This window comes from Echeneis naucrates, chromosome 24 (assembly GCF_900963305.1).
Source record: "Echeneis naucrates chromosome 24, fEcheNa1.1, whole genome shotgun sequence".
Classification (NCBI taxonomy): domain Eukaryota; kingdom Metazoa; phylum Chordata; class Actinopteri; order Carangiformes; family Echeneidae; genus Echeneis; species Echeneis naucrates.
Window position 1 is genome coordinate 17,343,221 of NC_042534.1, and position 17,710 is coordinate 17,360,930.

Consider the following 17,710-nt stretch of genomic DNA (forward strand, 5'->3'; position numbering starts at 1 on the left):
CTGGATCTAGCTAGAAGCTAGCTCTGAGAGATTCAGAGGTGAGAATGACTCCAGATGTAAAATAGGTGTTGCAGCTGATTCAGGAGTTGCTGTATGCAGTAGAAGATAACTGTCTACTGTAGGTAAGAGCTGATGAATTCTTCCTCTGATTGTTAGAATTTTATCTGTAATAGTAAAAAGTCCATAAAACAATCAGCCTGTCAGCCTGGTTACAGTGCTGAACAATCTGGGGTTGTTCTTGTTTTCTATTAGGCTCAGGCTCAGTGAAACTCTTCCGAGTTGCTGGAATGCCATTTTCTTTCTAATTTCTGTGACGTCTGCTTTAAGGCACGAATTTGGGAATCGTGCCAGGGATCTGGCCTCCCCTGTTTGATTACTTTCTTTTTGAGAGGGGCAGCATCATCAAGATTTGAACACAGTGTGGCCCTAGTGCTAATCACAAGGTCATCAACCTGTGTATGGTAGAAATCCTCATTTGAATTAAGATATGGCATTGCTGCAAATGATGACTGAATATTCTCTTTAAATTTGGCCACAGCATCTTCAAATAAACATCTTCTATAGCTGAATTTATTCCTCGATGCTGCGCTGTCAATTAAAGTAAACTCAAATGTAATGAGGTAATGGCTGGTCAAAAGAGAGTTTTGAAGAAAAATTGTTAGCTTGTCAGTTTCAATGCCATTTGTCAGAATAAGATCCAGAATATGATTGAAGCAGTACGTTGGTTCATTCACATGCTTTTGCACTTTAACAAATACTTTAGGGGTAAGGAGTTGTTCTGTGGAGCCTTAGGCAAAGATCAAGGCTAAATGCCTTCAGTAGTTTTGTTATTATCAGCTTTTGTTTGACTGTTTATTCTCCTGAGTTCTACAGTATACATCACCCTTGTTTGGCTGTAGGCCTTTTCTGTTAAGACTTTGTTGTTTGGTCATTGCTAAATTATTAATAGGTCCTTAGCATATTTAAGTGCCTTTTTATTTTTAATTTTGAATTTGCAGAAGATGTTAGCATGTTTAATTTTGCTGAGATGTAAGTTTTTTTTTTGTTTTTTTGGTAAATGTTCCAGTGGGACTGAAATGAGTCGCTTTTTATGATACTGCATCCCCATCTGTGCACATTAATGGTAGTAAAATTAATTGCTATATGTGTTTTGAAGCCCACGCCTTGTTTTTGTAAGTCAAAACTAGCAAATAAAAGAAGCATAGCAAATGAATTTGTGTCTTGACATATAAAGGTTGGCTTGTCTATTCATATTCATGGTCACATGGAAAAAAAAAATAAATAAATAAAAACACTACTTGCAAATGCAGTGTTGCCCCTACCTAACTGTATTTATGAGGAACTACAGTTAACTCAGGACAGAATGTCACACTCCTCCATTTTGCAATGCCTTGTTCTCAGTTTTTGGTAAAAGTAACTAAAATTTAATCATTAACTTGTTGCTCTACTTACTCAATATATAAAATACAAGTACTTAATCTATTACATTTTGGAAGTAGCTTGCCTGACACTGCATGCTCTACATCTGGACTAATTCTGCAACAAACAGAACAGCTTGTGTTTGTCAGACATGGGTAAGGGAAGGGTTACATCCAAACTCCACGATCCAGGAAAATAATGTGCCGATGGTCTCAGCATCTTTCTGGTGTAACACAGATGTCCTTAATAAGCAACTAAAAATAGCCCTCCTCAGTTCAATACACTTTAAACTGAGAGTGCTTGAGTCAAAAAAAAGGATGTTTTTTGAATGAGCCTCTGAGAAACTAAAAATGACCGCTGGCCAGCCTATTAGTCACTGAGAGTGTTCTCGCTCCACATTCATCAAACACTGAAGAAATATTTCTGCAAACATCTCTGGTTGGCTTATCTGTGTGTTGAGTCTCCCGTCCAACTTTATGATTCATTAATGTACAGATATTTTAGAGATAGTTTTACATCCTCCCTGTGACTTTATTTACAATAGAAACAATTTAGATTTTGGAAATATTTTCAAACAATCAGCAAGGATCTGCAAGCCAACTGGGGAGGGTATTCATGAGCTTTTTCTCAATAATCCAACAGTGGATCGGATTAGCATGAAAAGTCAATTGCAATGTTCATTTATTTAGATAGCAAATATATTTTTATATCAAATTGATAAATACCTATTTGATCAAACTGTCACCAAAGTTTGACCTTTTGGCATCTGTTTCCATAGACAGAAAAATTAACCCTAACCCTCATTTAAAAGTACTTCAAGTCAAAGGTAGCTTTAGAGAGACTTCTATTAGCTGGAGGAAATGCTAAATTATTTTTTTTCTGTGAATTTACTTGGAACTGCTGTGGAGACACACAGAGGGAAAGTTAAATGAAATACACGCTTAAACAGCATTATCACCCTTTTGCGTGTCTTCCAGTTTACATAAATCAACTGCTGTCACAAGCGCATCAACAAGCAAAGGCCTCAAGTTTGGCTGTTTCCTTTTCAACCTGTTGGATCATCTTAAGGCTCTTTTGACCTAGAGCAGATATATAATGACAGAACACCAAGCTTTCCGCTTATTCCTGAGCCCTTGGTGAACTGGTGAGAAAAGCTCAAGTAGAACTGGGCTCTGGGCTGGTGGCCATTTGCAGAAAGTGAACACAACAATAATAATAATAATAATTGAAGCAGCATCATAAGCTTGCACTGACAAATCCCTAGGTGGGAATACCTCTAGAAAACAACAGGAGAGAAAAAGTACAGAGCTACAGGGTATAGAAAAAGCCAAGTTAGTGTCATGTATTAATGGAATGAGATAAGTGGTAAGTGATAAGTGGTTCAAAAAAAGCCTGACCTAAGGCTAACTATAAGCTTTACCAAACAAAAAAACAAAAGCAGAAGGTGTCTGCCTTCCACACACAAACTGGAAGATGTTTCTACCTGGGTACAGTCTGATTGTACCTGTGGAGTCTCAGGGATCCAGGTGTCAGCCCAAATCCTGGAAGTGAGGAGTTCTGCTGGAGACATCCATGTTGGTTGGGAGCAGGGGGTGGTGAAATTAGTCTCTTTTGGGAGCTTGAACATTTAAAGAGCTGTGTGAGCTTACTGTGAGCTGCGGGGTCATTGATGGAATCATTATGGTGGATAATTAAAGTGATCGTTGCGGAACTTGGGCTGTGACTGTTTCAATACAACTACTCCAATACAGCCCTCTTCAACTTCTGCTGCTTCAAGTTTCCACTGTTGACTTGCTCCAGGGCTGTTCTGATTTTCCTGTATGAATGATAACTAATCGCTCTGGGCTGCTATACCTTTCTATATCTGAACAAGTTAAGCCAGACCGGTGGAACCACATATTCTTTCAAGGCTTTGTGCCATTTTCTTTAATTGGTGAGTTTGTGTGTAGCAAGGTGCTGATGTCTTATTTTCTGAAGTTCACAAAGAGTAGCAGGAAGCTTTGCATAAGAAAATTGTATAACATTTTATTTCATTGACAGTATTTCAACACTTGAACACAGAATTGAACTTTGCCTGTGTTTTCAAGGACTTAAGACCACAAATGAATCCAACATAAGGCAAATGTGCAGGTGACATTTTCCAGGTCAGATTAGAACAAAACAGTACAATCACTACAGCTGTATGCCTAAAACAATTTAACACACAGCTTAAGTAATATTCACTGTGGATGACCAATCTCACATAGGATCAGGCAGCGGTGTTCTGCTTGTTGTCAAACTATTCCCTCTACATTGGTGAGATGATCATCATCTTAAAGGAACACCCCCACATTTAGGAAATCCTTGTTTACTGACTTGCTAAGAAGCAAATGAGAAAACTGAAACCAGATTCATCCCTTTTTTAGCCTAGCTTAGCACAAAAACTAGCTAGCCAAAAGAATTATAGAATGGATTATATTGGTCAATGGCTGTTAGAATACTGGACTATTTCTACACTTTTGGCTTTAGTCCAAAATGATGTGTACAGTGTTGGAGCTGTATCATTTGCTGCACACTCCCCTGTATCTGTGTCAAATTTATGATGGAATCTTAACGTAAATCACAACATAACAACTTGAATTGATCTGAAGCCCAAGGACTGACCCAAGAATGATATCAAATAGTGAGTATGCCTGGATCCACTTAGCTGTGGACATACAGACCTTAAGAGTTCTGATTAACATCTGGACTTAACACCTGGCAACTGAGTTCCCAGGTAAGATCAACCAAGTAGATTAATGAAAACTTGCAGTTTGTAGACCTATAGCATGTGCTACGATGAGCATTGTATAAATCTTCTTTAACATAAACAAGCAAATTTCCACAGATTTTTCCCAAACTGAGTGTTCCCTAAATGTTACGGCACACTTTGTCTATGCACACCGTCAAAAAAACAAAACAAAACAAAACAAACAAACAAACAAAAAAAAACCATTCAGAAGTCGGTTAAAGCATATCTTAATCTGGTACGGAATACGAATGAAGCACAAGTAGTCCACTTTTTTTTTTTTTTTTTTTTTAAACACAATCACTCTAAGAGCACATGTCACCGGTGCACCAGAAATAATACGGAGAACATCTAGCATAGTATTTATCATCAATAATAATAATAATCATCATCTTTATCATTATTATTTCCCCAAAGTTGTTTCTTCTGAAACAGCCAACACAGCTGAGAGTGTTTCTCTTGAAGGTGAACACCTTGCACTAAACTGACGCAGCAGAAACATTAGACCTTGAACCTAATTTTAAGGTTACAAAAAAGCATACAGTCAAACTATATTTAAAAAAAGAAGACTTCACAATAACAGTGTTATACAGAAATACTGCAACAATGATTCCAAAGGGTTTTCGAGGACAAAACACTGTGACCATCTGGGTTATGCTTCACCATAGATAACACTGTTGAGGTAATCACTTCAGGGGAAAAAGGTGGTAAAATGTAAACTATATTTTAGAGAAGTTTGAAGAGTTTAAACAATCTACTGTAGAAAATAAAGGGGGGCTTATGTGTTAAACAATAACACTACATCTCCTATTAATATTGTATGCAGACAAACACACACACATTCACACAGACTTATTTTGTCATATTTCCATGTATACAGTACACTAAACCACGAAACAACGTTGAAATGTAGGCGTTGTTACAGAGAGATACTGTAGCTTACATTCACATGGTTTCTCTGAATACGTGAGGAGTGTACAATTTCTGCTCCACAGATGGTGGTGGGATTCAGGTGGGAAATTACAGGCAAAAAAAAAAAAATGGAGGCACATTCCCCTCCTGAGGCAGAGGGGTAGGGGAGGGCTTTTTTTTTTCTCAAAATTTGTGATTTTTTTTTCTTTCTTCTCTTATATTTATTACTTTATTCACGACAGGCTCTCACATCTCTTCAGCAAAGAATCCGGGGGCCTGGGATAGTAACCAGTGGTGCAGGGCTTGTCTGGAGAAAACCTGGGGAACTTGAAATCCAGAGGGAGGTCTAAAAAGTACAAGATCACACAGGAAAGTCAGCTGCACGTTATGTACATGTAGAAACTGTCTTTGCATTAATTGCATTATTGCTGTAAAACATTTAATGCTCAAGATGTATGATCAATTCATTCATAATGATTCATTAGGTGGTACAAAAGCTCACTTTGTTTTTCACAGATGGTCTTAATACAATCCAGTGAGAGGATTTTTGACTCAACAGTTGTTTTACTTCTAAACAGACAGCTCTAATATATAGCTTTCATGAATCACAGTTCTGCAAACTCAAGCGGGTTGAAACAGATGGTCAGATTGTACTCTATGTAACAATGGCAACACAGTGGGCTGACACGAGGTATTTGTCTGGTGTTACTCTCCACACAGGGGTTTTCAAGACCATAAAATGGGGACTTTTTAAAAACCCTGAATGGATTTATCAATGGTGAATGCAACATGGATAGTGACTAAAGGGAACAAAACCAATTTGTTGAATCACATTCAGCACAATCATGTTGCCAATCTGAGGAGTCACAGCTCCAAAAAAGAATTTTGTAATCATTAATCAATTGCGATCAAGCTAAGAGTTTTGGTAATTGTTGTTGTTGGAAAAATTTTGCTGTCTTATCACCCTGCCCCAGAAAATACTCTGAAGAAATCCAAGATATCAGAAATAAGTGTTTCCGTGCAACTGCAGAAGGCATTTTGAGGGAAGCACCAGGGAAACACGTTAACAACTATAGACCAACATTCAAAATCAGCCAGTCTGAAAAGAGCCCTGAAGTCATCACTGGATGGCTTATGTTGCCAGCGAATGCTTCTTCTTTATTGCTTGTTTCTTCCTTCCTTCATTTGCTTCTCAAAAATTTTCTGTCTTTACTATGGCTCAGTATCTAAAAGACTTTTTTTGAAGCAGTTCTGAAGCAGTTCTGAACTGCTTTCTTAAGAACAAATAGAAAGGCTCCTTAAAGAGCGTTAACCAAATTAGTCTGAAGAACGTCAAAGGTGTGTTCTGATCCTGTTTATCAAATCTGGACCTTATTATTATACATTGCGGCCACTTTAACTTCTTGTGAAGGTTCTAAATTGACAAGACAGATAGTCTCATTATCAAAGCACAACCTTTTATTCTTTTCTGCCTGTTCACTTTCAAAGAAGCCGATGATGTTGCACATACTGTAACATGTGGCTGAAACATGATTGATGTGCCTTGGAAAATTGTCAGCTTAGTGTCTGCAAAGTCACATTTGCATAAGAATTTGATGGAATTTACTGATATAGGCATTTTTATCTTGTCATTTCCAGCAGCTTCTTTTTCTGCTTCATAGTCAGTCAGTTTTTCCTTTGTCCACATACCTGCTATGTGCTCAACACTTGGGATGGCCATGGTGCTGTATTTGTGAATGCAGTGGCAGCACCAGGTTAGTTTCTGGCACTCCTCATCCCCTCCTCCGCTTCTATGTACATCAACAAAGTAAGAGCCCCACTGGTTGGACATGGCAGAGGGTGACTTCATGCCCTGCACCTATTGAGACAGTTGACACACAAAGTAGACTAAGTAACTCAGTGTCAGGATTCATTCTCAGGCAAGTGCAGACCTGATTTAAAACAGTGGGAATTCCACCAAGAGCACAGGAAATATAGGGAGACTTCAAATTGACTTCAGTCTGAGATGTCTCAAGCAGTATTATCAGATATATTGTGAATTGCTATTTCTAAGAAATCCCATGCTAGCATATCAGTTACCACTCAGACAACATCAACATGTTTTAAAGTCAGAAAAAGTTGATAAGCAGTATTCATATTGATGACAGGATATGATGAAATGCAGACCTTGCAATCATTAAAAAGAGATTATGCTTTGCACAAAATCAACTAATGCCATCAGAAACAGTTGTGTAATATAAAGACAAGGAAGAGGGATATCATGGTGTTATAGTTTGGAGATAAGATGCAAATGTTTCTAAACATATTAAAAAGGAATCAAAAGCAGACCTAATTGTGATCACTTAAGCCATTTTGGAGGATGAAGAAAATGTTGAAAATGCTGAAACACAAAGCTTTGACCTGAATTTATTGAAAATGATATTCAACAACCTTTAAAGTGATAATTTTACATTGGATTTTACGAGGTACTTATCTCCTATGTATTGATGATGTAAATTTAGAGCAGCTCTTAGTTTAGAAAAGCAGCAGAAGCACTCATGCAGGGGTTGAGCAATGTGTTCTGGTCACAAATACTTTATTTTGAATCCTTCTTATATTTTAACCACTTATTCTAAGTTGACAAACATCTACAAACTGACCAAGCATGGATCCAGATCCACTGCAGGCAACCTGCAGGTCAGGGCATCACATTGGAAAGTTGTTCAGCAGCAGAGCAGCAGGAGAATTAAAAGGAGAGTATATCTATTTTAATAAGAGGGATATTATTATCATATGTATATATATATATATATGACATGTACATGGTGAATCTTTAACCATGTTGGTGGGTAGTATCTCACCCAGCATACCCAGCATCGAGGTTATGGGTTAATGACATAAGTAGATTGTGTTCAAAATGTGATCTGTGCATAATGCATCTTCTGTTCTTATCGCTGGAGCATCCATTTCAAATCATTCTCAAGAAGTGGGCTTGCATTATATCTGTTATATACGCCAATACATTTTCTCAGGATTTGGGATGGATATGTAATTTGCTTAGTAATTTATATCTAGAATATTTTATACAGAAGAAGAGAAGAATGCAAACATATTGGTGTGGACTAGAACTGCATTTCAATATGTGAACTTGTTCCAATTCCTAATAAATTTAACATACAACTTTTGACTTTTATATATATATATATATATATATATATATATATATATATATATATATATATATATATATATGGATTTCATATGAACTTACAGTATATCCATAAATATTCACACTAACAGCCTTAAACAGAAAACCCAGGATAGGAGTTGAGTTAAAAAAAAAAAAAAATTGGCACAACTTTGTTTTAGTAACATCCTGCAGACAGAGTGATGTAAGACTTTTTGGTCAGGGTGTTTTGTCAAAGAAAAAGTACACACAGAACACAAAGTCACAGTTCTATTCTCTCTAGTATTTAAACATTTTCATTTTTTTTGGATCAGGAGAGGTATAAATTTATGTGGCCCTGAAAGGGATCGCATCCACACAACTACAAAAAAACCCCATCTCTTCAGACTGGCAGTTTTGTAGCATGTGATGCTCCACTGACTTGAATATGTTTATCTGTGTTCTTACTTCACTTTATTTTTTGTACCTCAATTTCAGCTTTTTTCGTTACATTATATTCCTTAGTTTGAAAACTCTTAATAAAAAAATTTTTAAAATAAACTTTGCTTGCTTGGTTGCTGATAATGCCACAGCTCAAACTGAAGCTGTAGTTCAGATTTTCACATTTTCAAAATACAACTTTTGGCAATCATCACACCAAACCAGGACTCCATGACTCTGATGTATCAAGCTTTTCTGTTATTGTTGAATTCAAAACATCAATGATTCATTGTCGATTATCATCTTCTTGAAATTGGACATGTTCATTGTTGTGACGATGTTCGAGTAAGGTTGTTGTCCTTTCTCTGCTTGGTGTCTTCTACACTTTATGACTTATACATATATATGTGTGTGTGTGTGTGTGTGTGTGTGTGTGTGTGTGAACAGTCGTATTACATCAACTGGCCACTGAGAGAAAATTACGCCTTTTTTTAATTCCATTCAAACTTCTTCCACATCAAAACTCAGCTCCTGCATTACACATGACCCTCATGAAGAGATGAAGAATGAGTCACAGTGGTCTGGTTTCTTTATAACCATACCAAGAGATTATTTTAATCATCAGACTCAGGTGGCATCACTGAAATGGATCATCACTGAGCAGCAATCGTTCTCCGCACCACCTGGATCTCACCTTGACATACGAAATCTGCATGCTCACCCTTCAACATGTCCTGGAGCACATTTTCAATGTGTACCTGTGTCAACATGCTTCTCTTTCACAAGTGACTTTCAAACCCTATCCATAATCCTCTCTGGGAGCTGGCATACAAATGCAAAAATGCAGTTAATGTTGCAAAAGAAACTAAGGTATAAGTACTGACTCACACTGTAGGTGTCTGGTGACAGTGGAGGTGGGGGAGGATGTTGGGGCGATCAGTTGCTAAACAGAAACAGCTGCTTGAGAGAACTTACCTCAAACTTTCCCTTCTTCTCCAGAGGCTCCACTTGGGCCTCATTAGACACTGCTGCGTCGCTCTTTGGGATCCCCTCCCCTTCCATTTCCTCCACTATCATCACTGTTTCCCACTTCCCAAAGCTGCTGGCAGGGAACATGTCTGACCTCATGCTGTCCCCAAAATATGCCACCTGTAGGGGTGAAGAGGAGAGGACAGGCAGTGTTTAATGTCAGTAAAGCTGGCATATGTCTTATCCATCCAGGGTGAACCAAACCAGACACTGCAAATCTGTAAAACCCATTATGTTGTCTTTGATCATCACTTTTTGTTGGTCCTCTGAAAAGAAAAACAAGTTGAGGCAGGTTTCACTGAGACACATTCCACTGGTGAGGTATTGCTGAGCTCTCAACCCAAACTCAGCTGCCATTTGTGTCTGTTTCCTTCAGATGGGAAAGAAAAGGAGGAGGAGTGGAGATGGCTTGAGATAAAAAAAATTAAAAGACAGAAGTCTGTTGACACGCTGAACACAGAAAAAGAAAAGGTTTTATAGTCACAACAGGATATAAAAGTGAAGAATCAGAGGCCAGTATAGAGGGACTCTAAAAAAAAGAACATCTTCTGGGACCAATTTATGTATTTTCTTTTCAGTAGAATTGAGTCTACCACTGAAAAACAAGCAAAGGAAAAGTTGGAGTGAGCAAGTTGCCTGTTGGGTGGTGGAGTTCTGTTCAGCATTAAAGTCAAAAAGAAATCAACAGATTTTTATCTTGTTTTGTTCCAAGAGAAGCCTAATAGCTCTTATCTTATACATCATATTGTTAAATGGTACTTGAAATTAATTTTAACCATATGTGCATGTCAGCAAGCAGACCATGATGCAGACCTTGTCATTGTTACATCATAATGTGGCAAATAAAATTTAATTCAGTAGATCCCTAGAAGAGAAGAAAGCATTAGACTTGAAAAACACAGCAGTTTGGAAATAGCTAGCTGTGATGAGAAGTTTTAACCTTTTGCACAACTATATAAACTATAATATTGTTCTATTTATGTGTGTCATACATACCACTACACTGGTCAGAGCTCACATTCAGGTCAGAACTTAAAGCTAAAAATCATTCTGATTTTCCCCAACAAAATCTTAAAATTAAGACCTTTGCAACTTGTTGTGGCAGAGAATTATTTGAAATCTTTACAGCAGAGTTTTATGGATGGTTTATAATGTATAGATGTTGTAATCATTTAATTCTTTGTAGACATCAAACACAGAGGTAACATACATCTCTTTAGGATATGTATGCGTCTGTGAGAGCGAGAGAGTAAACTACATAAAATCTTTCGAGTGGAGTTACAAGGCCGCAAAGAGGATGTAAGACATTCCAGTAGCTGCCTGTAAGTCCCACCCCCTCGCAGAGCTCAGCTGAGTTTTAGACCAAATGTACCACATGTAAACAAACAGCGGTGCTAATCGGGGCTGCTGTGAGCCAGGCCCAAGGGGGAGGAGGCTTCAGGAATCACATTTCCACTAAGGCTTTTCCAGAACTGGCCACAGCTGGTCCTCATACCCCAAAAACCCAGCAACTCTGACTGCTCAGCAGTGCTGCTGCTGCCAGACTCCTGGAATTGCTGTGATAAATATTTACAGTCCACAGATTCCAGCACAGAGGCAACGTGTCATAAAAAAGACTCATTCTGGATGGATACTGTTACATTACCCTGAACCAGTCTGAGATCTGCATTAGTCTATGCACTGTGAAGTGAACTGCAGTATGTAGGCTATAGTTAAATCAGCTGAGGGGACCCCTCTCTTTTACTGCACAGCATACCACAGGGCGTTCTTCGGTGGTTCCAAATGCTCCCTTTGGATGATGTTTTTTAACCTAAAACCTGAACACTTTCTATGCAACAGTGCAGCTGGTTCAAATATCAGAATAGTAGAACAGGAGAACAGTCATCAATACCAAATGGTTCGTAATTTTCCCTGTCTCTGTGTTTTATTTAAAGTATTAACATGCATGAAAAGATAAGGTTGTGGATTTAAGAAACTAAAAGAGTTGGCCCACTCTTTTAAGAGTGATCCAATACAAATATAGCAGATTATGCAATCTGAGAAGGCAAACCCAGCATGGTTGGTTGGTCAGTGCAGGTAAGTGTGGCAGAGGGTGGTGACTGCTTTGATGTGACATTACAAAGTCCCAGAAGTCTGGATAGCTGGTTTTAAGGTTCAGTGTCTGTTCAGTGTCCCTTTATATACATGGTATGGGATCCTTAACTTTTTCTGAATCAGGGGCCATTTGCTGAACGCACTCTAGTAAATTCTAAAGTAATGTGAAGTTTACTGCTTACTGCAACATCCATACATAAGCTATGAAGGAGTACAAGTGTTCAAGCCAGAATGTTTCTGTACAAATGGGAAATATATCTTCTTCCCCAATGTAAACTGGTGTATATATTAATGATGCAATGCTCTCAATGTAAAGAAAATTTGTTCAAGAACATTGAAGACCATTGCATGTAAAGTTTGCCCGAACAGAGTTGCCAAAGCTTGTTGCACTTTGATTTGGAGGTTTGGAGGTTTTCTTTGACTTAGCCTGCGGGCCATGGGGGTTTCAGACTGGAGACTCTCTGCCTGGTTTTTCTAATGTTTTTCTAATGTTTTGGATCATTATCCTAGGTCTAAGATGAGTTTCTGGTCGGTTAGTCTGTTTTCTTATTATTGGTCTTTCTCTCACCATACATACAGATCTACTACTTGTGGTACAGTAACATCCTAACCAAGCATCATTTTATTCCAACACAGTTTTTGAATGGAGAGTTTGTCGGTCATGAACCTTCAGCTCCACCTTTCCTTTACATATGGCTTAAAAAAAAAAAAAAATAGCGATTCAGATTTTCTGTCAGGAAAGAGCTAACTCTGGGTTTAACGTGACATCTATCAACGCATCACTCAGAGGAGCAGTTAAAGCCAAGCTAAACCTGCAGGCATATCAAGGGGCCTTAATGAACCCATTGTACAGCACACAGTGGGGGACTGGGAGCTCAGAGAGAGGAAGGGGCCAACTAAACAGGGAGGCAAAAAGCTACTTTGTCTCAAATTCCAACCTAAAATGTTCATACATTCCAGAGAAAATTTAACTATTTAGGTAAATTATATGCACTTGAAGCAAATGCCATTTTTTGATAACTTCAACATTATTTGATTTGGTTTACTATGTAGTCAACGAGAATTAATACATTTTAAAAGACAGCATGGCATAAACTTGTGGGAAAGTGGGAACTAATTCATCTTGTCAGCAAGTTAGCTATTTTTCAAAATACATGCGACTCACTGTGAAATGGAAATTAGCAGGAAACTACCAACTGTTGAAATAAAGCTTCACTGGTTGTTATAGTAGCTTAAAAAGGGGAAATTTGGAGATTAATTGTACCTCACACTTGCTGATAAAATCAGCGCTGGCCTGACTGAAATCTCAGCACTTTCAGTACTGTGAGCTGAAAGGAAATTGTAATCTTCCCTCAATGCCACTATTCAGCACACTTGCATTGAGTATTATCAGGTTAAAGTTGAAAAAAGTGAAAACTCAGGTCACCCTAGAGCAGTGTTTAAAGCAGCTATAAGAGCAGGTTAATACTGAATTCCTAAAGAGCTTTCTCCATGTGGCTGTGGAACAGAGGAGGCATTGAGCATGGGGGAGGGAAGGATGGAGGCAGAGGGAGGGGGAGAAGAGCTGTGAATGTGGTTGATGACGACGTGTTGGACTTTTGGTTACCTGAGGTGGGTGGGTTACATGAGCCAGATTGGACTTGTCATATTTCTTATATAGCTACAACCGTACAAGACTCACAAGCTTTACACTTTAATTCCCTGCTATCAGCGTGATTACTCCTTTCTCTGTAACAGCAAAAAGTGGGACAGTAAAATTAATTTAAACTTAATTTTTTACTTTTAAATTCAGTTTACGATTAAAGGTTATTCAGTAAATCACAATTCACTCTGCAATTAACTCTTGGATGAATTGTTTAGTCTGATTAATTAAAAAGAAAAGGTAATCAGAGCGGCAGGGTGACAGCGTAGCGAATAGTGCTGTTGGCTCACAGCAAGAAGGTCACAGGTTCGGTTCCTTTCTGTGCGGAGTTGGCATGTTCTCCCCGTTCCTGCTTGGGTTTCCTCCACATACTACAGCTTCCTCCCACAGACCAAAGACATGCATGTTTAGGTTAATTGGTTACTTTAAAATTGCACGTAAGTGTGAGTGTGAGTGGTTGTTGGTCTCTGTCTGTCTGTATGTTGGCCCTGTGATGGACTGCTGACCTGTCCAGGGTGTACCCCGCCCTCTCCCAGTGTGAGCTGGGATTGGCTTCAGTGCAGGAGCATGCTGGCAGTAAGGTGAACCTGAAAGGTGCTCACTGATGTATCAGGCACTGCTAACTACCTTGTTACCAAGCTGGCTAGCATGATGTCTGACAGCAGTACATCCTGCACCCTGTCGCCCCACCAATCCCAAAGGCCCACTATATACCCTTAAATAGATGCATTTAGAAATGACAAGAACAAACTCCTTTAAATCTTTCACAGTATACAGTTCAGTTGCTACCTCAGGGAAATGTTTGGGTTGTGCATTGCCTACATGTGAGGTACTTAGAGGCCAGTGTCACATTGCTGTGTCAGTAGTCTACATGTTTGGGGAGGTGGGGCTCTTTGTTAAGTCCTCTCCTGGTTTTCTGACATCTAACTGCTATGACTAACAGTTTTAATAAACATTAAATAACAATAAATAATTTAACTTTTTTTTTTTTCATTTCTGTTTGTTAATATGTGGATAGTGTTTCTATAAATAACTAACTGCTGTATTGGTGACTGACGAAAAGGATGATCTCAGGTGAAGAAGACCACTGTGACTTTTATTTGAAACTATATAAATAGCTAAATAGCTGAAACTATGAAAGCATATTTGTTTGTACAGCCCTTATGAGCTTACTCAGGACCAAAGCACAGTTTTGTCCTTCAGTAGTGGCTTCCCACTGTTGGACAGTTACAACAGTTTCACACCCCACCCAGCAAAAAACCACATGCTAAGTAGCTTTCAGCCGACTGTCTGATGTAGTTGACAATGTTGAAAGATCAGATGAATCTATGCTCTAACATTTTTGCTTGGGATATAGCCCAATGGCCTGTCTTCAGCTGAAAGGAGATTGATCTCAAAATCAGAATATTGCATTTGCTATTATTACTTTAAGACAAAGCCAGTCTTGCTATGTGTTTTGTGGGTGTTAGCTTTTTGTCTCCCTGGCAGATAAAGAATCGTGTTGGCTCCAGTACACACAGACTGCTGGCACGCATGAGCCTTGTCAACAGTCATGCCAAGGGCCACGTTCCTGCTCTCCATCACATCAGTGTGAATCTCCCTCAGCAGATTTATTATGTGGCTCTCATCCCTTTCAGCCTCTGCCAAAGCTAAAGTTGGGGTTAAACCTCAAAGCGAGTGATGGGCTGTCTGCTCCTGTAATATACAACCTGGCCATCCTACCTTAGGATCTGGTTTTCCTGTCATGGTCTTGAGCAGCTCGTGCAGGTGCGGCCAGTTACCCTGGGAGTACCAGCCCGGTTTGTCCAGCGAAGGTAGCCCCTCTCTCTCCTCCACATCGTTAACTGAACGAAAGAAAATAAAATGAGACTGCTGAGTTTGACCAAACAGCCAGCTGCTACATGACCACACAGCCTAAAGGCAGCCAACCCCAAACCTCACCACAGCACACAGCCACAGGCTCATAAGGAAATGGAGCAGCAACAGCAGACAGAGTTTCCTGTATTCCCAGGAAAGCTACAGGTTAGGAGTCCTGTAGAAGGTCATTAAATTACAAATATGGAGTTACTCTCATCTCTCCCTCTACCTAACTAGGGCTTTAAATCTGAGAGTATTAACTTAAACGAGGATGAAAAATGTTTGTAACCACAGCACAGTAACAGTAACAGACCTGTATTGAGCGCAATACTGGTCTGTTCTGATATAACTTCACATGCTTCCATATATCAGTCTCTGTTGAGCTTTTCTATCTTAAGTGTTTTTACTCAATTGTACTGTACCTAGCTCATCTGTAAAAAAATATCATTTGGAAACTTTATTTCAATAATAAAATGGGTAAAAAGACAAGAAAATTAGATTAAAAGTAAAAAATAAATGCTGACCTTAAAAGTGCAAAATTTTACATTTGAATAAAAATTAATGATAATGTCAAGACAGACAAATGAACTGGTTGATGATTTACTGTTCAGTCAAAATGCAGATACACAAGTGGAGCAAGACATTGAAAACCTGAAGATAAAACTGAATCAACCACCAGCCAGTAATATCACCTATTAAGCTAAGTCAGATAACTGACCATTTACAATGATAAACAGTCAACAGTACACACATTACATTTTCAGTAGGATTAATGTAGGTGGTATAATTCTTCATCCATGTTTGCTTGTTCAGTCTTACTGCATTAATTTTAACTGATTTTTCAGCTGCAAATTTCAGGCTATAGAAGTCAATAAGGCACATGCAGTAGTAGCTTGAGCAGCATGTTAGCAGAGCCAGTGATCCATGTTCAGGCGCAGTGATGTACATGTTTGTTTGCACTTTGCACAGCTGGATCAGCTGAAATGCCAGGACACACTCCTATCTACATATATATATATATACAGTATATATATATACACACACACACACACAAACACACACACACACACACAGACAAACATAGATAAAGCTGGATAACGATGTGAAATTTCCTTAGCTTAATGTGTTTTTCTTGATTTCACACATCAAATCTCAGTATGAAGACATCCAATCTTCCTGCAGCTATCCCAGCTCAGCAGTGGAGGGGAAAACCAGGCTGAGAAAAAGCAGAGCACTAGTGACTCACTCCCTTCACATGCAGCCATGTTCCCTGTTCCTCCTGTCTGAGTCCAAGCCTGCTACACACCACATGGAAGGCAGGAATTCTTCCAAAGTCTCACATTTACCCTTCAAGAATGTGGGAGCCGTGCAAAACACCAAGTCATAGTGAGCTCACTGAGATTATGAATAATGACTCAGGATTTTCCAGTTGTTAGTTACATGTCTCATGATTGAAATAAATCCAGAAACTTCTGGTTTTACTGTAACTGACTGTGAATGAATGTATAGTAGTAAAACATTGGCATTGTATAATAACCTCTAAGTCAAAATTTTGGTTATATATCTTTCTCAAATATACTAAATTAGAAAGTGAAAAGATTTTCAAGAGTAAATATATGTTTGAAATCACTTACTAAACAATCTAGATTGTGAAGAATGAAAGTCCAATAACCACTCTCCTTGAACTCTGTTTTGGTCTTCCCCTTGTACTCAAAAAATATCTAAATAGCTACTACTAAATAAGAGAGTGGGTGCTCTCTTATTTATTTTTTAAGACACATTATGATTTGTTTACTGTTGTTCTAGTCAACCTGAGAAAAGAGCTGTAATTCACCCTAGTGATGTCATTGATGTCATTATGTCATAAGGGTACTGGTGCTTGGACAACAGAAATTTAAACCAGCTTCTGCGATATACTGCTGTCTGAGCATCTCTGAGCATGTGTGTGCTAGATATGATATGGGCATGCACTTTATTTATAATGTCTGTAAATGTGTTGAAACATGTTTCTCTAGACTGAAGACATGACTTTTAAATTTGGTCTGATGCAGTGGTCTCTAGGTTAGTTGAGTGGTATTTCAGAGTAGCAACAGCATGAAAGAAGACCCTCGTCCTCACAGACAGAGCAGAGGCCACTGGAGGTTCAAACTGAGGTTAAATCTGCTCCAAATATTGTGACAGCAGCAAAAGAAAGAACAGTGAAGAGGACCTGCACGCACACACACACACAGTGGAGGTAACAGCTGTAAGGACACTGAACTTAGAGAGTAAGAGGAATGAGTGGTATGTGGTCTGGAGAGCACTGAAGTGCAATGCATTTGAGACGAGCAACAGCTTTGATGATTTGATGCAACGTTTTTACAGAAGTAAAAGATGATGATGTACAATCACCCATGGAGCCTGA

At 38.7% G+C, this 17,710-nt stretch overlaps 1 protein-coding gene across 1 annotated transcript in view; it reads right to left on the reverse strand.

Moving 5' to 3' along the window:
- Positions 1 to 4,440: 4,440 nt before the first annotated feature.
- nt5dc1 (5'-nucleotidase domain containing 1) overlaps positions 4,441 to 17,710 on the reverse strand; it is a 55,810-nt gene continuing 42,540 nt past the window's right edge. The window contains exons 9-12 of the mRNA XM_029497160.1: positions 15,172 to 15,293; positions 9,660 to 9,833; positions 6,788 to 6,956; positions 4,441 to 5,444 (exon numbers count right to left, since the gene is read on the reverse strand). Coding sequence (XP_029353020.1) covers positions 5,332 to 5,444; positions 6,788 to 6,956; positions 9,660 to 9,833; positions 15,172 to 15,293 — 578 coding nt within the window. The 3' untranslated portion in view covers positions 4,441 to 5,331. The remainder of the gene's footprint in view (positions 5,445 to 6,787; positions 6,957 to 9,659; positions 9,834 to 15,171; positions 15,294 to 17,710) is intronic.